This window comes from Pelmatolapia mariae, linkage group LG3_W (genome assembly GCF_036321145.2).
Source record: "Pelmatolapia mariae isolate MD_Pm_ZW linkage group LG3_W, Pm_UMD_F_2, whole genome shotgun sequence".
Classification (NCBI taxonomy): domain Eukaryota; kingdom Metazoa; phylum Chordata; class Actinopteri; order Cichliformes; family Cichlidae; genus Pelmatolapia; species Pelmatolapia mariae.
In genome coordinates, this window is record NC_086229.1 from 87497097 (window position 1) to 87522915 (window position 25819).

General features: G+C 41.5%; 1 protein-coding gene and 1 long non-coding RNA gene across 3 annotated transcripts; both read right to left on the reverse strand.

Annotated features, from left to right (window-relative positions):
- Nucleotides 1-93: 93 nt before the first annotated feature.
- LOC134624962 (uncharacterized) lies at nt 94-6529 on the reverse strand. The gene is made up of 2 exons (XR_010093671.1): nt 3474-6529; nt 94-2276 (listed from the first exon to the last, which is right to left on the reverse strand). It is a non-coding gene; the product is annotated as an uncharacterized LOC134624962 (long non-coding RNA).
- A 70-nt stretch (nt 6530-6599) lies between these two features.
- gigyf1a (GRB10 interacting GYF protein 1a) lies at nt 6600-24372 on the reverse strand. Of its 2 annotated transcripts, none has more exons than XM_063470206.1 (25): nt 24141-24372; nt 19489-20111; nt 19319-19382; nt 16381-16510; nt 15718-15813; nt 15429-15546; nt 14855-14963; nt 14314-14513; nt 13577-13806; nt 13362-13482; nt 13035-13220; nt 12304-12461; nt 11622-11787; nt 11261-11484; nt 10869-10972; nt 10651-10745; nt 10472-10545; nt 10222-10359; nt 9792-10001; nt 9441-9661; nt 9158-9315; nt 8850-9013; nt 7933-7977; nt 7541-7685; nt 6600-6760 (listed from the first exon to the last, which is right to left on the reverse strand). In XM_063470206.1, exons 3-25 carry the CDS (start codon nt 19351-19353, stop codon nt 6693-6695), a joined length of 3195 nt encoding a protein of 1064 aa, XP_063326276.1. In that variant the 5' UTR covers nt 19354-19382; nt 19489-20111; nt 24141-24372; the 3' UTR covers nt 6600-6692. The 2 variants fall into 2 exon arrangements, with proteins under 2 accessions (XP_063326276.1, XP_063326275.1); XM_063470205.1 differs by having other exon boundaries at nt 10651-10751.
- Between the last annotated feature and the right edge of the window lie 1447 nt (nt 24373-25819).

The window sequence follows — 25819 nt, forward strand, 5'->3', positions numbered from 1 at the left end:
TATTATGTGCGGATAAGCGTGATTCATAACAAGATGTCTTCGTGGCTTTTTACTCAAACTTCATAGTTAACCAAAGAACACACACAGAGTCGGTCACAGCTAAATGCTATTTATTTAGTATTTATTTTGTTCTTCAAACAAAAGCCAAACTATTTACACTTCTTTTCAGTTGTTCTTTTCCAAAACATTTTCATTACATGTATGCTGTTATTTTAACAACATTCAAAGACGTATTAAGTGAAGGAGCTGGACTGACTGGGGTATACCCATGAGTCCATCTTTACAGTCGGTGTTACAGTAACCAGCAAAACTGAACCAGGTAATCTTTCCATCTATACTTTCTATCCTGAAGCAGGCGGGTCAAGCTGCTCATCAACCAGGGTCTTTAGACACAATACTGTGGTTTCTCTGATCATAAAAGCTTTTGTAGTGCAGTAAAATAGACTGATGATTCATCCATCACAGTATCAGCTTTTTAAAAAATGTGATAACATTTAAAGTAATAATTCAATATCAATTCAACAGTTATGACATACCGATGCCAACTGTGGCTATTTCACTTACCTATAGAAGAAAACTGCACACCACACCCACAGTTGACCAGAAACTTTTAACAAGTCTAAACTGACGGTATTCAATAAACATCAGTTTCCATTTGGATAAAAAACTGCATATGTTTGGTTATAAAGAAGGAAAAAACAAACAAACTATAGAATGACTAAAAACACGAATCTCTTAAATTCAATGAGACATACAGAGTAAAGACGCGGTCCGAGAAGACCTTTCAGATTTCAGACACACCACAGCCTGGTCGCTTCCGTATCGATTCAGTGCCATCACTGATGGTCAGCAGCACTATTAGATACACAGATCTTAGTGTCAAACCCACAAATATTACCAACCATTATACATGCTTGTTCTTACAAGCACTCCCATTAGACAAGTGAGAATCACTATGTCAAAACTGTAAAAATATCCAACTCCTAAAACATTTTAGTCCCCTGGAGTGTAAAGAAAACAAATCAATTTGAGGACGACCTGCCATTCTGGTTCAGTTTTGCCAAGGACTGTATCCAACGACAGATACGACACAGCAACAAGCGCGTGCTCTGAGATGAACCTCTGCATATTACCCAGTAAGCCCAGCTCCAGGCAGCACAGACTTCAGCCCTTTGTCAAGCCTGCACCTTCAGCAGTAATCTAAATAGGAAATCTCAACGAATCCACGCTTTATTTGAATCAAAACGAAAAAAAAAGGGCAACAAAAATCCAACCACCAGTAAAATTAGATCAACCAAAAAGCCCTCATTGCTCTATTCTTTAGTTAACTAGTATCTTTAAAGTAGATCACATTTACACTTTTATACAGGACAAGTCTGTCAGCGAACAGACGTCTTGTTAAAACGTTCTTTAGAGTACAGTTAACGAGGTGGTTTCCAACTTAAACTGAGAACGTTTTCAGTAAGCCATTTCAGACTGAACTATACAATTTAAGGCATGTTGAACAAAGAAATAAAGCAAAAGCCATTATGGAGAAAACTCAAAAAACACTAACTTTTACATTATTTACAAAGCTCAGCGTTTATGCTGCTGGGCGTTGATGCTTGTGTGTCTTTGTGTCATTTGATATTGTGTATCTCTGGTGTGTGTGTGCATGTGTGTGTAGACATTGTTCCAGAGGAGAGCCAATGTAACTTTAGCTGTGAGTGTGCATGTAGTGTGTCTGCCTGCTCCTTTGGACTTGAGAATTTATGTGACATATGATAGTTTTGTGTTTTGTTTTCAAAAGTCCTTTTTTTCCTTGTACAATTCTTTCAGTTCATCCAGTTCCACAGCAGCAGCCTTTTGTGATGGCTGAGATGTAATCCGGCCACGTCCACCAAAACTCATCCCAGCACACTGTCTCTGACATCTGGGCAGGAGAGCGGCTCGTCGGTCCCAATGGCTAGAAGACCTTTAAGACCACCATCCGAGAGTTTTCCGGCTGAGGTGGATGATGAACTTCTGGGCAACGCAAGCCTTTGTATCCTCTTCTTAGATGGAGTGTGGGATTAAATCCTTAACCGAACACTTCCAGCAAAAAGGGGATGAAGAGTTGATAAACCTGTAACTTCATCTGTCCAACGTATAATGCCATTGGCCTGCCCACACTGAGGTCAAAAAAAGTTTCTTAGGGTCTAAGTTCAAAAGGACAGGTTTAGGGTTCACTGGTTCATGGGTTGGCTGTAGATAAGATCCTCCTTGCAGAGGGCAGCAAATAAAGCACAGCCAGACTCCTGTGAAAACACATAGAAAGAGTGCAAGACATAATCAGCAAAACTTGGACACAGGCATTAACAGAGGACAGGACTGTATATAAATGATGGAAGTGGCAACTGTTATTCATTGGCTGCAACTGTTATTCATTGGCTGCAAGAGTCCTGTTGTGAAGCCTTGAGCTGAATATTTCCACTGTGGTGTTTTTGTGATGAACAAGGGTCAGCGCTTATTGAGACACCAGGGCATAATGCAGACTCACAGGCTACCCCACTTTTTCATGCTAACCGGCACCAAAATGTGTTAAATGAACATAAAGTTTCAGCAATACTTGAAATGCCCACAAGACCACAAAGTCTTTCACCAGGAAGGACTTTAAATAAGATCACACTAAAGCTTAGTTTTCTTGTAGCCTTCCAAACGCCCTCTGCTGGACGTTAGAGAGAGAATGTGAGTTATGGCAACGCTACACTGGCTTCACTTTTTATTCTGGCCGCTACATCTAGTTTTATTACAGCCTTACAATGATCATCTACCACAATTTTAATTTGCCATAGTAAATTATCAATTAATTTAACAAATCCATGAAGGTGCTGAAAGCAACCTGTAACTTTACGAAAGCTTCATTGACCAAAAATTTTTGTCATTGTTTGTCAGCAACCTTTTTCCTGCTGACGGAAACAAGACAACTAAATGAAAATGTATGGACACTTCCATCAGCAAATAACAAGATGAAGATATTCTGGAGAGACTAGATCCAATCAGAACCAATTCATTAAATTAAGTAATCTCCTCGTGCAGTAAGGTTAGACGCACAAATTTGATCTGCCCCGGGAAACAGTAAGTTTTCCTTTTTTTTGAGGTGGCGGGAAACGACACAACTCCCATCCTTGTTTCTCATGAAAAAGCAACAATTTTGAGGCTTGAGAGGAAGAGAAGACATGTACACAGCTGGCACGTCAGGAATAATAAGAGGTTTTACAAAACGTGTGGAGCGCCGCTCACCAGTAAAAACACGACAAATTCTAGATTTTGGTCAAATCGATTTTAGATTTACTATATTTAGTCAACTAAAATAATTTAGGCAACTAAATTATGACTAAAATTAAAAGTTTTAGTCAATAGACTAAATTTACTGTGAAAATTAACACTGTAGAAAAGCATTAAACAAAAACAAAAAGGATAAAAACAATTAAAATTCTGGAAGAACATCTTACCAATGCCAAGCACTTGTCCTCCGGTAGTCACTCTGCAGCTCTTGAGGCTGTCATCAGTGTCCATCTCTTTACTGTGCGTGTTGATCAAACACTCTTGGTGGGCTCTTTGTAGCCACTGCAACATCCATTTTGATAAGTAGCTATCAGTCAGTCTTGGAGCCACTGCAGCATGGCCACCACCTCAGTCCACGTGGTTTTACGTTCCTTCCCCGATTACTTTAGGGCTACTGGCAAACTAAACTCTCAGCGAGTCCCATCTCAAACTAGATTAAAAAAAAAAGATTGGTTTTCTTGAAGAACATTCACTCCATATAATCAATGAATTTTCCTTCATCCATTTTGCATTTTTTTCTTTCTACTCTGAAAGGTAATACAAAAATATGGTTATGTACAGGAGGTGGGAGAAGACGAGCTTCTCGAGTCTCTTATTTCAGTTTGGGAATTTCTTTTTCAGTGACTTTGTCAAAGTCGTAGCAATCCTCCTGTTGTAATTGTGCTCCCATCCCCAAAATTGTACCTCACAGCTTGAATGAACAAAAGTGCATAGGTGAGTCGGTGAGGGCAGGGTGCGAGTGCTTTCGAGGGCCGAGGTGAAGACGAGAGCACCGAGCGGGTGCGCTCATACCGTCCTCTCAAGTTCCCCCTCCAGGGTTTGCAGCCCTGCACTCGGTTCTCCACAAAACACAGCCCCATCCTTGATTTTTCTGCCTCCGCTCCACGGCTGATCAAGTCTCAGGACCCACGACACAGATCTAGTTAGAGGATCCTGTCCATGTTGTTGTGATGCCTGCCACTCTTCCTCAAAAACAACGAACCAAAATAAACAAAAACACCACCACACCACTCAATGTCCTTATGGCAGAAGCGCACTTGCAAACCCCACCCGTCTCATGTGGGAACAAAAAAAGATAAAACAAAAGAATAAAACTGCACCCACAGATATCCATGTGGCTTGTAAACAACCAAAGCTCCAGTATGGAATAGAAAGAGTCCTTTCTTTAGTCACCATTTGTACGACCAGGATTGTAGAGGCAGTGTGTTCAACTGTATCCATCTCGAGTTTGTCTCTCTCCTCCACTGTGTAAATGAAAAAAAAGAAAAAAAAAAAAAAAGACCCCGCTCAACTCTTTGAAGCTTTTTTCGGTTTTGTTTCCATTTTTGAAATCTTCTGAGGAACAAAAACAAAATCTTGTATCAGCACGGGTTTCTTGTCATTTTTTTTTTGGAATACATTCAATATTTTCTTAAGAAAAGAAAAATAATACACACTTCACATGGCAAAAAATGGAAAAAAAAAATTAAGGAAAAGAAAATTAAAAACACACAACAAAAATAGCAGCCCCAAGTGCTCATCTTAGTCCAAATACTTTTAAACTTTGTATATAATGTATATATTTATATATATTTTTCATTTAAAAAAGAAAACTCGTCATTATCAAATTGCAACAACGAATATGTAACACAATATGCTAACATTTCATGCACCGTTCTGTGCACTCGCACATTAAGATGCTGTATTTTTTAATTGTTTTTTTGTGGTTTTTTGTATTTCAGAGTCAGAAACTCGACACCTTTCATTCACAAGTTCGAGAGCTGACAAAAGGCAACGTGATCACACCCCCAGGAAAAACACGCTGGACTAAGCCTTCCGATGGATCACCCCTAGACTCAACTAGAAATATTTACCATAGAAACGTACATACTTTACATACACTGTGCTGAGCACTGACACGCACCACACTCGCTCTCAAAAAAGAGTTAATGTCTCGATGGCCATGCACCCTATCCAAGTTCTTAGGCACAAATGTGCATTCATACACATACAAGAAAATAACAACAACAAGAAAAATGAGTACCTGTAGTTTTAACTCATTTCTATGAACAGTAAATGAACATGTACTCTAAACACGCACACTGAAAATCTCACTCGCATGCGCACACAGTAATGTCCCTCATGATTCGCCACGTCTGCTTAGTCCCTTCCAGGTCTAGAGACGGCTCCCCATGGGGAGAAGCTCAGGGAAATAAACTAGTGGTGGTCGTCATGTGATGAGAGCAAAGCTAACATTTACAAATATATGCATTTCTGGTTTTCTATCAGGGGATGAAGAGCTGGTGAGAGAAAGGATGTGTTGTGCAATTGCCCTCTCTCTCATACACACACACACACACACACACAGACACACACACACACACACGAGCATTCAGTCACACCCATAACACACACACATCCTTGTCTGGAAAGGACCACATACACACACACTCTAAACATGAATACAAAATGACTATCCAAACAGAAAAGACAAAAATGGCCTCTTATGTTTCATACATCTTGGTAAGCAACAAAAGAAAAAAAACTTGTGCAGACTGTTTATTACTGACACAACTCAGCCGCCACACATCAGCCACTCCCAGTCGCTCATACACATTCACAAAAATATTCACTTCTATAACTAACCCCATCTGTTTTGTTTTTTTTGTCGTTTTTCTTATTTCGTTTTTTTAGGCAAGTGCAAATCTTCAAGTTTTTTTTTTATAATCCATTTTTCAATAGCTTTACTTTTTATATAAACGTAAAAAACAGAACCAAAAAAAAAAAAAAAATGCTAAACAAGAGAAATATCAACAGTGTTTGTCTTTTGAGAAAGGATTTGCTCTCTGATAAGGTTTCAACTAAAGGTCCCCCTGAATTTGAAAACCTAACGTCCCGCCCGCTCGGCCCTGCTCGCTGTTTTCACCGCCCCCTTCCAGTTCTGCTGCGCACGCCGATAATGTGCATGTACACACACCATATGCGCGCTGATTCTGAACAGCACGCATACACACACACACGAACAAAAAGAAAAACTATTCAAATCCCATCTCAATAAAGTGCATTAGTTCAGTATAAGGTGCTTAATCTTTTGAGTGCCAGAGGATACCCATCATCCTTTTAACCTCACCGCGCCTCACCCCCCCCTCTCCCCTGCTCTAGTGATCAACTGGTGCAGCAGGGAGCCCTTTTTATTTTTTCTATCCAGAGGGAAAGAACGAGTGGGAGGCGCAGAACTGGGCGCCTCCACTCCACACCTCCCCCTCACCACCATGCTTGCCCCCCCCCCCCCTTTGTACCCCACAACCCCCCAGTTCGGTTCCCCCAGCAGTGCACATTCGTCATCAGGTTTGTCTGATTAAAAGACAGAAGGCCTCAGGTAGCTATTGCTGCTGCGCTGCGTCACATCAGTAATCCTCCACCATCTCCATCTCATTCAGGCTCATACACTCGCCCGTGTTGTGGAATGAGTACCCTGCAGGTAGGAGAGGACACAGAGAAGAGAGGGGAGAGAGTACACCAAGATTAGAGAAGGATGGCACAAGGGGTTAAAGGCTGGCTTAGACACTGACAGGAGGGAATAAAGAAAATGATGTCATAAGAAGAGGTATTGGCTTCTTCTTGGTTTCTTTGCCGATTCGGATTTTGTCTGAAAAGGTTTTCGGAAAGCGAATAAACAGCTACAGAGTTAGCATTATAAGGAAGGGGGACGCAACCACAGCCCACTGCAAATTACACTGTCAGAGAAGAGTGAATAAGCTGTGTTTATACTGCTTTACATATCAACAAGTTGGACTCTTAACGCTCCCTGAGACGGAGCATTGGTAGCTAGCTGATTTATTATTGCATCTCTACTCTCGGTAGGTCATTTAAGCAGATCAGTGTTATACAGTGGAAACAACCTGGTTTCACTTCACACATAATCCTACCGCACAAATGACTACATTTTCCACTTTGCGTTTCCATGCTAAGCATTTCCTCTAGTGAGTAACTCATGTACTTGATCTGGGCTCTGAACTAAAAGCTGAAGGTGGGTGTGAATAAAAACGACAGCTACGAAAAGGATTGAAAACTAACTCAAACTAAGCTGTGTAAAAAAATAAAAAACTGGCAATATGAAAATATACTGGAAACTATAACTAACACCAACAGTACTAAATACACTCTAGAAACCTAGTGAAACAAAAAAAAAAAAAAAAAAAACGTGGTGAAGAAGTTCAAAGGAAAAACCCTAAAAGCTCTTGAGGTCACATACCTAAGATGCTGGGGTCAGAGTGCAGCATCATGGGCTGTTTCTTCTTCATCTTTCCTCCCTGGTTATCATAGAGACCAGCCTTGCCCATGTGGTTGGACTGAAACATGGACTGCAGAGTGTTGGGATTCATACCTCGCATTGAATCCTAAAAAACACAAAGTAAAAATGATCAAGATCGTAATGGTGCCAGGTTGGACGTGACCCTTTGATGTTTCCGTTTTCTTTTCGAATTTCAATCCAGGAGACTCCTCATAAAGAAATTAAAGTTTTCACTGTCTATAAAAAGTCTTTAATGCTGTAGTAAAGTTATAGTTGTAGTAAAGGGGAGCACTCATTGATGCTGTGTTAATAACAATTCTGCGTGTATGGCTTAGAGGCATGTCTGCATTTACCTGCAGAGGGAAGTTCATGTTCAATCCAGCCACTTCCTTTGATAACTGGGACACAAAGAGAAGAGGAGGAATTAAAGCCACTCTCACCCTGTTAATAATGCTTTTAAACACATATGTGCACTAAAAGCCTGACCTTTATCCAAAATATTCACTTCCTACAATTTCAATCCAGCTAACCACAGAAGGTTTGTGTGTGAAACCACGTCCATAATGTCTTAAAGAGGACGCATCATGCTTGTCCTTAACATCCATTATATAAATATAAATATATATATATATATAAATATAAATATAAATATATATATATATATATATATATATATATATATATATATATATATATATATATATATATATATAAATATAAATATATATATATAAATATAAATATATATATATATATATATATATATATATATATATACACATACACACACATATATATATTCAGTTTCAGGCAGTTTTTCTGTTCTTGGTTGTGAATGATGGCAGTGAGGTTTAAGTGTCTCAAGCTGGCACTGAAAAACAACTCAGTGTTGGTCAAATAAAAAAAAAAAATGTCACAGCAGCTCCATCCATATATTTTATACAGCCTATGAATCCCCTAGGTTTCCAAGTTAACTTACACAAATTGGACACTACATCAAACATTTGTGCAGACTAGAATGTGCCATCGATTCCCACCTGAGAAAAGTTTCCGACTGAAAATGCAAACTACTGAACAGTCTGTGTTTATTCACAATAAAAATGAACAATTAGCCACTCGTCATACTATAGATTAAAAGAGGCTTTAATAAGCAGGCTTTGTGTTCTATAAAGAGAACATTTCAGAAATGTTTGTCTTTTCTTTAAATTACACTGATGTCATTTACCGAGCAGGTGACATTTTGGGCTGATGCTCTTGCACTCAGGCCTACCTGTTGCTGCTGTCTCTGTTGGTTGGCTTTCTGTTTGGCACGTCGCTCCAGAAACTGTTTGGCGAACTCTTTGGCTTCCACTGTGTCCCCTAGGTAGGACCGGATGAAATCCAGCACTGCATAGGGAGACTCCACCTCCTTCAGGTATGCCACAATTGTGGCAACTTCATGAACACACAGTGTGAATGATTAGTGACACAGAATTGTTGCTGTAATTTACAAAGACATCAGCTATTGATGTCTGTAAACTGAGGGTAATCTCTAAACACCCTTTAGATTGCTAAATGTGATAAAGTTGAACAGCCTACCATCCACAGAGGAGGAGGAGTTGTTGGCAGAGGTGTTGAGAGCGTGCAGCATCTGTTCACACCAGGTGGTGAAGCCGTCCTGAGGCTTCATGCCCTGCAGCAGCTTCAGCAGCTTCTCTTCCTCCTCGGTGCGCTTACGACGGATCATGTACTGATCACTGTGGAGGACACCCAGGCAAATTATATCATTACTATCATCAACTAAAAGAAATTCATTTTTTCCTGCAAGCAGTCCTTTATAACTGGGCAATCCACATCAGCTGAGTTACCCAGACACGCTCACCTGAGTGATGGGCTGCTGCGGCTGTTCTTAAGGCCCATGTTGTTGTTGCTGTTCCCACGCAGGCCGGTCTGGTTCTTCACAGCCTCGTCCCACATGCCCATGCTGCCCGAAGACCCTCCACTACTGCTCTTACTCTCCAGACTACCCGGCCCTCCCCACATACCGACGCCATCCACCCACTGCCCTCCCATGGAGGAGCTCCCCATCGACAAACCAGAGTGCTGCAAACAGATAAAAATCAGGCTCAATAAATGACCAACAATATGTACGTTTTTATTTTAAACATGCAAATTCCTGCTACATGCTAACATTATCACTTCTGTAGACCTGAATAGTGCAACTGAAACTCACGCGGTCTCTCTGCTGCTGGGCTCTCTGCTGCTGCTTCAGAAGTCTCTCGGTCTCCTGCTGTATTTCCAGCAAAGCCAGAGCCTGGGGCTTTCCTGCCTTAGAAAGCCCAGAGGAGGAAGCCCCACTCCAACTTGAGCTGCCTGCCCCCGGTCCTTGCTGCTGGGGGGTCTGCTGCAGCAATTTCATGATCAGTTCCTGCTGCTGACGACACTGCAGGAACATATGACAGATCAGGCTATAGCTGTGGTTCTCGTTTCTTAGAGGAAAACAGCATTTAGTGCCGCTCAGCAAAGCAATTAAAATATCAAACATTATGAAAACTAAATCAAAACGCAGCATGGAATATTTTTGCTTTAATGAACAAAGCCAGTAACATATTTAACAACCCCAAGGCAACACATGGGATAAAATGAATGCAAAATTTCTCCACCTGCTTGCGTCTGAAGATCTCCTCCTCCTCCCTCCTTTTCTGCTCCTCCTGTTGCCTTCTCTTCTCCTCCCTTCGCTTACGCTGCTCCTCTTCCTCACGCTTCGCCCTGAGTTCAGCGTCTCGTCTCTCCTGCTGGAGCTAAAGGAAATGCGTAATCAGTAATTCTGAATGAATATTTGGATCTGACGCTGGTATGACTCAATGGACTCACAGTAGTCACAGTCTGATATTACTGTTCAACAGCCCTCACCTTCTGAAGCTGTTCGAGAGTTGGACCCTGAGTAGAAGGATTCATTGTTATGTCCCAAAGACTGGCTTCACCACCTACATGGAAATGAAAAAGGATCATTTTAGCGGCAGCAGCTACAGTTTGTGTATTTTAACTGTGCCTGCCTGTGTGTGCACAAACAGCAGCAGTCCACACTGTACCTGACGGCTGTGAAGCTGAGGTATGCATGTCCCACATGGACCCTGTGTCTGGCACTGACATCGATCTGTTCATCGAAGGCATCATACTCTGCTCACTGCACCTGGGACATAAAGCAACACCCGACGTGTACGTTTACGTGGAAACTCAGCATGTCCTCCAAAGTTCAAACTAGGACCGGAATGAACTCCAACAAATTTAGGGCGAAGCCTCCACCCACCTGTTCATGAGCTGGAATAGCTGCTGCTGCTGTTGGAGCTGTTGATAAAGAGCTGCTGCTGCGAGCTCCTGTTGCTTTTTCAGGCGCTCCTGGTCCAGGTTTCCCTGATGAAGGGGAAAGATATAATGTCAACACAAAGGAAAAGTCAGACTCAAAATTACAATAGCAAATTACTGCATCTAGAACAGACTTGCTTCTGGTAATATTTCAGCTACATTTACACACATTTATCCAAGTCAGCATGCAATAGAAAATTAATTAAATCAACTTTGTGACATTAAGAGGTGAGAATTTAAAATTACAATTCCTGCCACCATAACCTGTCTATAAATGTGCCCTCTCATTTGCATCCTCCCCTCCCCATCCTCTAGGGTGGCTGAGCTCTGACTCACAGTCCCGGCGGGCCCCCGGTTGGGCTGCGGGCGCTGCGTTGGTGGTAGCTGTCTCACCAGCAGGGGCGGCGGGGAAGGACCCGGGGCAAAGGGCACGCGGCCCCACATCTTGATGACATCCCCCAGGGGTTGGAAACCTTCATCACAGCCCCGCTTCACCAGCAGGGTCATGGTGAAGTAGCCAGCCTGAAACCACTCACACATCTCCACCGTGGTGAATGGACCTGGTTGGTGGGCAGGACAGAGGAGAGTTTGCAATGCAGAAACTGACCTTAGGTGGCGGACTAGCTTCATCTCACCTCAAGAAATTAACAGTTTTTATTCATGTTTTTAGAAAGTATCATCAGGAGAATAGGAGTACCCTGGATCTCTCCCTGCGGGTCCTTATAGAACCACTTCATGGCAGCCTCGTGAGTTAGCGGCAGAGCAGCTGCCGTGTTCCTGCTCTCCTGCTGCTGCAGAGCCTGGGTGAAGCACTCCTCCTCCAAAGAAGTATCCTGCAGTGATGCCACCATCTTCTCTGCCTCCTACACAAATATAAACAAACATTCATTATGTAGTCGACAGAGTTGGTGTAGCAGGCTCACCCGTAGGATGAAAAGGTGGCGATGCTAACAGTAGAGCTAAGACTCACAACTTTTAATGCACTGATTCTGCTACTGGCTAAAACAAAGCTCAACAGGTTTTAAGATCTAGTCAGACAAGGTTATGTTAGTGATGCTTGTTTAAAGTAACATATGTGAAAATATAAACAATATATAGAAGAGCACAGAACAGACATGCAGACGTCCTTTTCAGTTTCCGGCACATCAATCAGCATCAAATGAACTGCTCTATATTTGCAGCCTCCCCCCTAACCATCGCGTTTTTATTCAAAGCAGTGAGTTTTATCAAAAGACAAAAAAAGAAAAGTGCAGTACTGGTTTTGAATATTCAGCAGCAAAATAATCACCAGTTTCATCCCTCACCTGAAGGCTGTGAAATGTAGTTTGATTAGACATGATTACATAATTTGTCTGAAATGTGCCTCTTGCTGCTCCTACCTGCTGCAGGTGTTTCATGCCTTCGTCGTCCTCAGCGTCTCCTCCAGATGGCGGGAGGAGAGGAGCAGCAGATGAGGGGGGTGGAGGAGGCAGGCTGGAGGAGGTGGCTGCGGTGCTGGGACTCAGCTGGGCCTTGGAGCCCCCTAATGGAGCTGCATCTGACATACGCACATGAAAAGAAAAAAAAAGAAGAAACAAGTAAAACAATGGGCCCTTTTTTTAGTGTTTCTATTTATAGTTTAGCTTTTGGTGTTGTTTGATGTGAGCTGTAGAGCCGCCTACTGGCTCTGTGTCACATCCAGCAGCCACAGCCGGTTCAGTAAACAAAGTATCAAATGACTGAGGCAAACATATTCTATATCAAACCAAAATATCAACATGGCTGAATTTCCTCGCTCAAACACGCCGGCCTGAGACTGAAAGGGCTGAGGTCATGAAACCAAAGGCTCAGGATCTCGCACTTCAGAAGCGCTTTTTAAATTTAAATCATTGCACAATAAAAAGTTGTCTAAATAAGTTTATTTTCCGGATTTATACAAAATTAAACAGTCTAATAATTACTGAAATGCAGAAGCATGTATATTTGATATAGACAGTGAACATGTTCTTTTTTTTTCCTTATAAGAGTTTAACACATTAATGAAATTGGCTAAAACAAATTTAAAAAAAGATAATATTGCCGTTTTGTTCTGTTGGCAGACTAACACAGAGGTATGTGGAACATGACCTACCTTCACCAGACGTGCTGCTGGCCTTCACAGACTGGCTGTTGCTCAGCTGAGCATTATCCACCACTTGACTAGCACTGCTGGGTTGGGACTCCAGCGATGGAGGGGGACAGTGAGCTGTTGGAGAAGACGAAGGAGATGCTGGCTTTGTCTCACCATCTCCAACAACAGAGATGGCTTCTTTAATCTCTGTGAGGCCAGGAGTGGAAGAAAGGAAGGAAAAAAAAGTAATGAATCCTCCATTGACTATGATCAGTGAAGGTAAAAGATACAAGACAACATGTAAATGTCTTTTAAAAGATCAAATAAAGACATCCGGTCTCGCCTCACCCTTGTCTTTGTCTCCTTCAGCGCTGTTCCTCTCCATATCAGCAAGGCTGTCTCCCTCCTCTTCCTCCTCCTCAATCCCCTTAAACTCAAACTCCTCCAGGATTGTCTCCTTGCTACTCTTCTGATACAAGATACAGACAAAAAAAGTTAAGCAATCTCAACAAATAAATATTAAAACAATATCGTAACAGTAACAGAAAAATCATTCTGAGTACCTTCATAGGCATGAACGCTCCAGACGAGTCAAAAGTGCCCATCTCCCCATCCTCCTCATCTGTACACCACTCGGGCAGGCCGTCCCTATCGTCCTCTAGACCATCGCTGCCTGCGCGCCGACGCCCGCCACCGTGACCGTCAGAGTCCCGGAAGTCGAAATCAAACTTCCTCCTCCGACCTTCTCCTGGACCACTGTGGTCCCGCCAGCCCGCTGAGCGAGGACCACCATCTGGTAAACAAATGGAAAGTTATTGGCTTCAAAACTGCCCTGAGCTACACTCAGAAATTTATTAAACTCAATCTGGAGTTTCATTTTCAAGATATCTGGTTTGGAAAGATCATGATTCATTGAAGCCGACTGCTGAGTCTGCAGAAACTCAGGAAGCTTTAGTTTAACCTAAACCCAGCTGCTCGGTCTTCCCATCACTAACCACTAGATGCCAGTACAATGTCCTTTAAGCTAAAGTTGCCACACACATTATTAACATAGGTTTAAAAAAACAGTAATTTAACAGTGGAATGATGAGTAATACAATTATCTCAGTGATACTCCATCTTAGTGATTTTAATGAGGCTATACCAAAGTGTAGCTTCCACACTAATGAGTTAGAGCAAAAGTTTTATGTTAAAGGAACATTAAAAATTTGATCTAAGTCTTAGTCTGTGTTGACAGCAGAAAGAGGAATAAACAAAGCAGAGTTTATGACAATAAAAAAAACGTTTGTGTTTATCATACCATCCCTACGGGATCCAGCAAGTCTCCAGTTACTGCCCGGCTCCCCTTCGTCTTCCTCCTGCTCCTCCCGTAGGGTGCGCCAGTTATCACTGTCAGCCCTTGTGTACTCTTTCCTCCCCGGACCCCCGGGACCTCCAGTTTCTTCAAAGCCAGGACGTCCCACCTCCCGCCGCAGCGGCTTCTCAAATCGACGCTCACCCCTGAGAAAAGGAGGGAAATGAAGGGAAAATTAGACCAGTTAGCAGAAGAAAACAAAGTCCAAAACATGGGCCAGTTTTTAACCCAAGAGCAATGTGCACAACCAACACCTCACACTGGAGACAATACATTTCCACAGCTTATCCAGATCTTGGAAGGAAAACTGGAAGAAAGACAAAAAAATACCTGAAAGGATTACAGACTATGCTACACTGCTTGACAGCTCCTCTGAGTAATGATAAAACAGGCTTCTGTTGTGCAACAGAGCACTTGGAGTCATTATTTGCATGACCTTACCAACATTTTAAGGGCAGTGCAGGTGCCGTGTGCAGTTTATCCTTACCGGTCGTCCCAGCTCTGGCTGCGGTGAATCTCTCGGACGCTGCGACCGAAACCCACCTCGGCATCTTCAATACTTCTTTGGTAGAATCCACCTTCACCACGGCCTCGGCCTGTTTATGCACAAAGAGAACAAGGCATGTGTGGTTAAGTAGCTTCATCCTGCAGGCAGGTGCACACATCAACACACCATCGAACATCATTCTTCTTTTGTGGTTTCCTTTGCTGGGCTGAACTGTGCATGTGTTTACATTGGCATGTGTTGACAAGGTAAGCGTGTAAGCCCTGTGCTTTTAGGCTGCGGCTGGACAAAAGGAGGACTATTTTAAACAGGCCAAGAGGAAGTGTGTTGCACCGAGATGGTGGAAGAAAGAAGGAAATAAACACTTTAGTAGTTGCCTTAAATAAACTGTTTTACTTTAGCTGGGCAGCAGCCATTGTAGTTTGAGCCGAGGGCTTTAAGCAGCCCTTCTGTTGTTGTTGTTGGATTCTGCAGCACAACTGATTGTGAACAGGCTCAACTGGGGCTATACTTTATTGCTTGTGTCCCTCATCCAACTTTTTTTCCCTGCCGTTACCTCGACCACCCCGTGTGGCTCCTCGTCCACGGACCACTCCAGCTGGGGCCGCACCACCCACTCCTTTTCCCATGAGCCTCAGCACTGCCACACTGTTCACAGACATGGAGAAGTTCCTCTGCAGAGTGAGTTGAACGAGCCAAAAAAAGGAGAGAGAGGAATGTGAGGAATGTGAGCTCACAGGCACATCTGTCAACTGAATCTGTATGAGGGTGAGATACCACAAGATAGGGCTCAAACAGTTTAACATTTGCAGATATGCATTTGTGAGAGTGTGGCTGGTGCAGACCTGCTCCTCCTCAGTGAGAGGTACCAGTGCCAGTGGCTGCATGGGCTCTTCTTGCAGAATAGCAGCAAACTCCTTATCCTGCATGTCCTCTGGGACCTAAAAGCAACAGCAGCAGCAACAAGAGGACAAAACCACCTCTTAAAAACTTGAAATCTGACTTCAAACATGTTCATATTTTTAAGGATACAGACTTATACAGCACTTTAGAGAGGTCCTATTGTGGTGAATTCAAGCTCTACACTATTTATGCTGCTTTGTATGAGTCGCAATTCAGAGTAAGCCTTATTTTCTTTCTTGTGGGCTTTGTTTCAGCCCGTCGGGTTATTCTGTCTGAAAGAAGCAGTTTTCCTGTAAGGCCATCCTCTTCTCTTCTTCTCTAAGACAATTACTTCTGATTGACTGCCCCTCACAAACAGGGGTGAACTGCAGTTTGGTGTTCTGTGCTTACAGACAGATATTAAACGCAGGGTTTTTGTCAATGTACTCCAAGCCCGGCATCTCATAACTTTATATAGTTTAATCTCTTTAGCTGATATCCATCTCCTTGTGTCAACAGGTGACCGTAAGCTTACATCACTTTTGCCCCATGTGAATGGGATTCAGTGTTTCTCATTGGTATAGACTGTAATAAATCGAGAATGACTGAGTAAACTATTAACCAACCTTGTTGTCTTTGACATAAAGTGCTAACATCTCCTCTCGGCCGTAGCGGTACTCGGCCAGCTTGTACTTTGGCATGGCGGGGGAAGGAGGGGGAGACGTCACACTCCCCCCACTGGACAGTGCACGGAGCCTGTGAGAAAAAGACATAGGATAAAGTACTTTCAACAGCAGAAATTAAAGTGACTGTCCAGTACAAGAAATAGGTGTTTTGCAACTGCATGCTAAAGCTTTCAAAGCTGTGTATTTGCTCTACTTTTTCCCAAGCTAATAACAATCTCTGACATGTAATGTAAAAAACAAGCTTTATAAATAACTTGGTGCAAATTCCCCAGTTGGCTCTGAACGCACGCACACACACACACACGAAAATCAGAGCAATTGCGTAACCTTGATAGAATTCCTTTTAATCTCAATTGAAGAAAAATAACTAATAGCATCCATCTTGCAGCAGGAAAAATTTTTTAGTAAATGTTCTGTAACAAATTCCTCCCACACAGCTCCCCCTGAACACACTTGGCTCAATGCTGACGATATATTAGCTTTCCAATCTCAAGATTTCATTTTAAAAAGCTATTACTAGCTGGCCAATTTCCAAGGCCTGCTGTTTAACAATGGCTCCTTTCACATGCCTCTACAGAGTGTGTCAGTGACTCTCAGCTCCACATCAAAACCATATGCAGCTCAGAGATGGAGAGGCAGGTGTGGGGGGTAGAAAGGTAAAGGGAAGCTTCATGAAAGCCCAGTTGGTAGCATGTAGCATATCAAAGAGGATAAAAATAAGTGGAGCAGCAACTAATATGCATAATAAGAGGAGCGCTCAGGAAGCAAGCCAGTGGGTGGGTTACTAAGAAATATTTGTGCATCATATGTACCCACTTCACCTGCATTTACCTGCAGCAAAACATGAGCTTTCCTCCCTAACAAGGATTCAAATATCCTCTACACACTTAAATCTCTACATGAATAATCCTTTGAGAGTCTTACAAAGATTGGAGTAAGAGAAACTACACCAACCTTAAAGCATGGCAGAATATTTTACTTTGAATTCGACCAGAATGACTAACATAGTTGCGGGCTGCGCTGCCAACTAAAGCTCGAATGGTCTAAATAATTTCGTAAGGTTAACTGGCCTTTAAAGACGTGTAAACATGCTGGTCAGGCAGCTGTATGTGGCGAGCACATGAACCGGCCGCTCTGAAACTATATTAAAAAGGGTACGAGGATGAAAGTGAGCTACGAGAGCCACTGAGAGCAAAGCAGCTGCAGATGTGTAAAGGCAGAAATATTCTGTGAGGCTGGCACTACACCAAGAATGCACACAGCAGTCACAGGCCGTTAGAGATGGAGAGCTACCAAACTGCAGACTACGCCCCCCCATTAATCGCTGCACAAACATTCACTGAGCTACAGAAACAGCAGAAGGAAAGAGAGAGATGGACAGGAGAGAGCAGTGGCAAAACCGACACTTTGTTACCACTGAAATGACTAACCACGGCGGGGCGCCTGCAAGCAAGACTCATTTTTAAAAGCACTTTCATATCAAGTTTAAGCGTCTTCAGCAACGTCTTTTTTTCCATGTGTTAACAGACTGTAACGGAATTTAAAACTGAGACCTTCCTCTGTACTATTTGTTGCCTTTAATAATCTGTGGAATGATTTCTGTGTGAAGACTGACCGAGAATTTATTGTAAAAATCCAAGAATATTATGCTCGATTCTGAGTGTCCACCATTAGTGTTGCTCTCTTCTACTCCCAGTGCCAACAGTGAGCAACACTAGCCAAGAGTAGTACCGAGTCCGCAAAAGCTCAAACACACACTCCAGAGAAGGACAACAGAACTGACTTCAGACAACAATTCACTTATGAAAAGTGAGTAGCGAAGCTAGGCTTAGCCAGGTAGCTGATGTGCTTTGGGTATACCATGTAATTTCACCTAATGGTAACCATTAGCTTACCTGCTAACATGGTGACTAAAGCCACAACAAAGTCAGTTTTATCCAACTGAAGTTTGATCAAACAGAAAATAAGGCCTTCAGGGGAGAACTACAGTTTACACGTGCATGATTCATTCTGGCTAACACTTGTAAACGAACTGCATGCTCTCTCCTGTAACAACATATTGTCTTGTGTGGTAACTTGGCCGCCTATATTCAAACTGCAGAAAGATCAAACCAAGTTATGACATTACAAATGTTTATATTTCAATTTAAGTGTTCATTTTTTTTGGTCACATTGCCAATCCAAACACAAAGGATAGGTCAACACCCTGAAGCCAACTGAAGAATAAAGGCTGCTTATGCCATCTGTACAGCTAAGGTTACTTAACAGCATCTCTAACAGCCGTTTTCATACCGGTTTACTCTTACGATGATTTTCTCAGGTAACGCTGGTGCCACCTTCACACAGCTGATTTTGTCCAACAAAAACTCATAAATCAAAAGACATCAGCTCTACTTTAATGAGAGACCATTAAAAAAAAAAATCTAAATATTTCAGGTCATCTCTTCCATTTTGGGCCTTTGTTTTCATGGTTTTTGGTACGGACACTCTGAACCGTTTTGGTTGACCTGAATTTGATCGAACAGCAGCTTATAACCTAACTCACTTTACTAACCCCGGATCTTTTCCTAGTGTCATTTTCAGGGGAATGTGTCCATTTGACACAGGACGTTAAGACTTAAGCAAATTGCCATTGCGATTTAACGGCCAAATTCAAGAAGGTCATTTGGAGGTTGCTTAAATCTGCACATTTCATTATGTCCAAAGTTTCCTTAAAAGTAAAAACAGAATGGCACTCAGCATAACTCATATGCTTTTAATTTCCCCCCACAAATAAAACAAACAAAAAATAAGCACTGGGTTCCTCTGGGAAATATTTGTTTATAAAAAAATTGAAAATATATAAATAATAAAATATAAAATAAAATACAAATATTACCATTCTGGGCCGAAGTTAAGAGTCTCAGCAGTCATATTCCTCACGTCCACACAGAACTGAGTATCTAAGGAGGAAAAAAAGTATCCAGATTTCTTTGTGTTCTTTCTTTTTTGTGACGAATAAAATGCAACTTTGAAAAGGAGGGTTAACAAAAGAAAAAGGTTCCTTACCCTGTCCAGATAATCGGAGCAGGCTGGACTGGGCTGGACCAGGCTCGAGCTGGCTGGCTTTAGTTAGGCTTAGGTGACTAGAAGGCTGAGTGGTGCTTAAGCTGTGGTCACAGAGCTCCCCAAACACACAAAGAGAATAGCTGCCAGTTTCAGGTGCTTGAGGAATACCAGGTTATCAGGTCCTAACTAAGGAAGGGCTTTCAATGATAAGTTTGGAGAATGGAAGCTCCTGCTACTCACAGCCAAAAAAGGTTGTTAACATAAAAAAGAAACGAAAAGAACCTTAGAAATTAACAATGGAACAAAATAAAACACTCTTGCTAGTAATGTCTTCTTTTTTTGTTTGCGATTTCTTTTTTTGTTTTTTTACAGCAGTTATATCTCACATTAACGTTAAAAATATGAACTGATTGATCAAAAGACGTAACGCAGGAACAAAATAACAGCCGAAAAAACAATGAAATAGGCTGCTGGAACAGCTGCCAAGAGCAGACGCGACTCGCACTCCTCTTCTCCTTTCTCTCACTCCCTCTGTGCCGTTTTCTCTCGCTCCAACTGAAATGTGGACTGACGGAGACCTTCTAGGTAACTCCTTTATTTCCTGACCTCCTCCCTTTGCACCACTGGAAAAAAAAAAGAAAAAAAATATACTGTTAAACAGAGACAGAATGAGAGAAATATAAAATTTCAAAGAAAAATGGGAAGAAGTAAACACTTCATAAACTAGCTGCTGCTCTTGAGATGCTTTTTCACCGCTTCGCAGTCCACCTCTGTTGTAAGTGAGTGAAGGAACCATAATTTGATTTTCTCCGCAAAGACTCGACACACCATTTACGCAGCGTGCCTGGGACTCACCAAGAGATACCCAATTTGATCAATGTGTTGCAGCACTCTGAGTTGAGGGGAAAGTGCTGTGGTATTCCTTCACTGAATAAATGAAAACTATTTCTAGTATAGCACTCAGTCATACTCCAACATTTCTGCTGCTCACAGGAGATTTTCCATCCTGAAATACACCGAGTCTATTTCAGTCATGTTGTGAACCAGATGCTTCCTAAACCATGCAGCTGGCTGGGGATTGTTCCTCAAAATGTCATGGCAACTAAAGCAATATCCAGGCAACTAAACTTAAGCAGCAAATGCTCACATACACATACATACATATATTGCCCCTTTAACATGAACACCACTTAGGTTTGCACACTGATGACTAAACACAAGCCATATTTTCCAGCTTCTTCCCATCTTGATGACTACTTTCCTTCAATATTCCCTCACCACAGACGCTGAACAAAAAAGGTTAAGTTCACAAGTTTTCACAACATTTCATTAAATGGCCATCATTGCACATAACCGACACTTGCAAAGTTACCTATGCACTTTACAGAGATTGGCAACATGGTGCTAGCAAACTAGAGAAAACAGACATTGGTGTTTCAATCGGTTTCGTTTTAAATTAGCTTTGTCATCTTGCATTTGCACGGATGCTACCTTCTCTGCCCTCTAATGCGCTGTTTTGCTACATGCTTAGTTATGCTGGTAGTAAATACTCCACATGAGGAAAGCGTGAAGAGAAGAAAACGTTACTCAGGCTTATTACAGTTTCATTTATTTTAACTGAAACAAAAGATTCCCAACAACTGACAATCTATGTGAAAATAAATAAAAAAAGAAGCTAAAATGATGTTGGCTACGATGGTTTGAAGCCAATTTTTCCTCTCCCTTTTTTGTTTTTCCTTTTTTTTGATGAACCCTGTTGCAGAGCCAAGAAGCTCTTCTGTTGATAATGTTAGCCAATGATACACACTGGTTCAGAAAAGCTGCATGTTTTATTGTTCTTACAGTTGGGGCTGTGCCATCCTCCACGATAATATTGGTATAAAATATTTTCACATCTTATAAAACCGTCACAGTGCAATATCATTGCTATAGTAAGGCATGCATTTACAATCCCTAGTGTCCACTACAACAAGACAAGGCCCAGGCATGTCTGAGAGCAAGAGTCACATGTCATTCTCCAATGACTATTTTACTAAAGACTGAGCTACTTAAACAACTTCCAACAAAGCACTATGCTAAAAAATATGCAAGAAAACCGCTCCTGCCAAAGGTGGAAACAAACTTTTCATGACTTGAAGAAAAAAAACAAAAAAAAAAAAAAACACCGCCAACTACAACCAGGCTACAAATGACTCAACCTAGCATGGTTAGCTGCACTTGTTATGAAAAAGAAGAACAAACAGTGGATGGAAATTAGGAAATTACTGATGCAGTTACATGAAAAAAGAGACTTAAGCACCTGTTTAAAAAGCTCAGCCTTAGATAGAAAATACCAGGGAAAAAATACTGCTTTTTTTTTTTTTTCTTAAATGTGACAATATTGTGCAGCTTCTTTAACTTTATTTACTGCTAAACTAAAGTGCTACGCACTTATTCACACTTTTGCTTAAAACTTCCAGGGAAAACACTACCTGGGCTAACTGCGTCACTAACATTTAACTATAAACGCTGCCACATGTTGCTTCATTAGACTCACAATTCAAATTAGTACATGTGCCATAAAATGCACTTCATTTAGTTACACTTATAAATGCTGCTGCCTGCATTTTTCAACATTCAGTATTGTTTCTGTAAAATATAATTACTGCAAATTTTCTTTAGATATAATTTTGAGGCTCAACTGGACACCCCCACTAACAATGTAGTTGTTGCCCTTTTAATCAGAGCATCTCAAATACAGACAGAAACTTTTTTTTAAACTTTTCACCTAAACCTCTCTCCAGGAAATCCTAGCAGCTAGGATGCTGGCCTTTGTTATTTTAATGCAAATGTCCAAAACTAGTTAATTAATCTGCTCACCTGTTTAAAGACCGCTAACCCACTCAACCTACAAATGAATGCAATTTCCTAGCAACTGCACAGTACATCCTCCTATTGTATTACTAAAGTTCAGTTTAAAAAAAAAAGCCCCACTGCTCACATATCCCTGTTTTCTTGGTTTAAAAAAAAAAAAAAAAAAGTAGGAAAACCGAGGTCTTGATTGAACTTTTGTTTAAGAAATCTGCTACATTGCCAGTAGATATGATTGCCTTATTTACATTAGTTATTACATTCATTATCATTTTAGAAGGCAATAAAAACTGATGGAACTACTCAGTGAATAATCACTGCAACTGGATTTTAAAGACAGAAAATACAGAAAAATTTAAAAAGGAGAATTTAATTACCAAGTAAGCAGATTTAAGAGCAGTCCACATTAAACTATTAACACTGCAATACAGACATGTTTAAGACAAATGGAAGATACTGAGCAGGTCCAGTTTACATTCCAATATATTGCAAATATAAAATCTTAATTTAAATTTCTCTTCTGAATTATTGGGGGGAAAGGCCATTTTATGCATTTGTAAACCGAAAGCATATCAACTTCTACATGAATTTAAAAGACAGTAGGACATAGCGAACTGTCATGTGTGAACAGGAAAATTTAAACATGCCCTTTAAAACAGGATTCAAACCATTCCAGTCACACAGTTTCCAGTTTGTGTTTGTCAGACATGTTCAGGCTCCTGCTCAGAATGCAAAGTACTTTTTTTTTATATGAGTACTGTACTTTAAACAGGTGTACTTCGCAGGTGTACCAATTGTCAGTTTAAAAGCAGCACAATAAAAACACCTGTAATACCAGGCTCCAGTTATAATGGCCAGATCAGTTATGGCTTAAGGGAAATCCAGAAAGAAAATAATTTCACAGAGAAAACCGCACCGAATAAAATGACACTTTATGGCTCTTTAAGCTACAAGCAAATTTTTCTTTACTTTTATGCGCCGTCCAACAGACAATTTGTTTTACTTCGTTTAATACCCTGTATCAACTTTGCTTAAAAAATTATAATAAATAAATAATTAAATAAATAATGCAAGGTCGGAATATGGGATTTCTTGTGCGTATGAATATTAGCAAAACTCATGCACTCCAAAACTTGGCGGAATAAAGATTTCACTCTGAGTAAAAGGGAGCGGTACCAGTGGGTCAAAGTGATACAAGTGCAAGCAAACTTGCAACTCTGACTAAATTAACTAAACCGATGGTGCTAAATGTGGCTAACATTTGAACAGAACAGTCGGAGTTGACGTTAGCTACCGACAGTTGTAGCGAGCTACGCTAGCGCGTACCCTGCTCGCCTCTCAAGCCAATTAGAGCGAACTGATTTGTGGGCAAAGTGCAATAAAGCCCTAGTTACAACATCACTGACCTCGGTATCATATTTCTGTTGCATATGAGCAGTTGCTACCTAGCTTGCTTCGTAACTTAGCACAGGGTATGCACTGATCGTAAAGGCCTTGGCTTGTAGGTTCAAATGACACCAGATATGTCGGCAAAGGGGGCGGAGTATTGGGATCTGAGTCCCCGGCCTGCTCCGCTAATGTGCGGACGACCACCAGCGCCACTCGGCTGTCGGTACTTATGCGTTGTAAACAAAACAAACAACAGCAGAAACAACAGAATTTTAGCTCTTAAACAACTCAGTGAAAATGTTTTTTTTTCATGGCAGATAACACCGACCCGTTCGAGCTGCAGAAGCTATTAGCATGTTAGCTCCCGTTAGCCAGCTAGCTAAGACAGGCAGCAAAGAGGAACCATGGCTTACCTTCACTGTTTATAGCTACCAGACTGCTTGTCTGCACGGCGTGTCTACAGCCAATTTATCGAATGCATTGGTCTCTTTAAACACTGTAAACGTATTCATTCGACAGAATAGTACTTTCAGAAAGTCGTGCTCTGTATTTTATTTATTATTTTTTTCCCCTCTCCACCAACGGTCGCTTCTGCGTATCAGTATGTGTCTGCTGGCTCCCAGTCGCTGCTCTTCTTGTTGTTTGTGTTTCGGAAACATGGCCGTCAGTGTGACACCACGTGACTGGACATTGACAAGCGCCTAACCAATGCTGTAGCAGGGCAAACACACCCCTATTTACCAGCCTGGACACTGGAGTGTACTGCACGCCACGATGCTTTTACAGGCAGAACGTCGGGAAGGTTTAATTAGCCAGTAAGCTGGCGAGCGAAAGCATTTGTTAGCACGCAATTGTATTAAATGCACAACACAGCCAGAGCAATGCAAACTCGCGAGGCAACAGTCACAGAATAGCAATGAAATTAACTTCCATTAAACTTGCATTCACAAACGCTGCTGTCAGTAGCGTTAAGCGTAAAAGCACAGTTAAATATTGTTTCAACAGTGAATTGTATGCCTCGCAGTGCTGGCAGCAAACACTTACTGAGCATGCGCAATGCTTTTCTGGCGGTAGTTGTGGGAGTTAGTCGTTAGAGGGCGCTGTTGAATGCACAGCAGCACAAGTGTGCGCACAACCGGATGGTTTAAATGGGGATTAATGAAGATGAAAGTAGCAGTCCTGCCCTCTTCAGTTGCTGGTAAAGTAAATTTCAGAAATGTAGTTTATTAAAAACTAAAAACAAATAATAGGTACAACAGTATGTATGATAATTTTGCACAAAAAATCTTACAACTTCTAATTGTTGTATGACAGTGGAAAGAAAAGAGGTTGAAGATAACTAATTTCATTGCATATAAATATTTTCCATACAGTGCCATCAAAACACTTAGTTGCAAATTTCAATATGGAATGTCGATTACCTTCAGTTTGTTTAAAAAACAAACTGAAACAATATCAGCTTTTCTTGAGGAGGATTCTCTCTAATATTTTATCCCAATATGCCATATATTGCAAAATAAATAGTTTTCAACTTAATGTTAATCAAATGAAGCACATATTGGACAATGCTCAGATGGTTAATAGCACCATCAGTTTGGGAAAACATGTCGGCACTGGCCCCCTTGACAGAGACAATGGACCCTCTACCCGTCAGCTGGTAGGGGGTGTTGCAGCTGTAGATGGTGGTATATTGTTTGCCTCTCAACCTTTTCTTAAAGTTTCTGAAGGCTTTGATTAAGCAGAGGAATTTAGTTATACTACCACCACATTATTGAACCTCTGCTCAAACTGTCTGCAGAAACTTAATTGTTTTTTTGAAGTGCCCAACCTTTAATTTCACCAGTCTTGATAGAGTTAATTCTTAACGTCTTTCTGGTCTTCAGGTCATGTCCCAGTTTGTCATGGTTTTACATCGTCCTATGAATTCCACACTGGTTTCATGCAGAATGATAGCTCATGTCTGGGTTCAGGCGTACCCAGTTCTCTGCAACCGCACTAACACCTCTGGAGTTTCCCCCTATGGAGGATTTTGTGAAGGCTGCCAGATGTTCATGTCAGTTACATGGGCTCACTTATGCTTCACAGCGATCAC

Coding starts and splice junctions, on each gene's coding strand:
- gigyf1a (XM_063470205.1), bottom strand. CDS start 19,353: ATGACTGCTGAGACTCTTAACTTCGGCCCAGAATG. Junction 15,547..15,717: donor CTCTCACTGAGGAGGAGCAG/GTCTGCACCAGC, acceptor CTCACTCTGCAG/AGGAACTTCTCCATGTCTGT. Junction 7,978..8,849: donor AACAGAGACAGCAGCAACAG/GTAGGCCTGAGT, acceptor TTTGTGTCCCAG/TTATCAAAGGAAGTGGCTGG.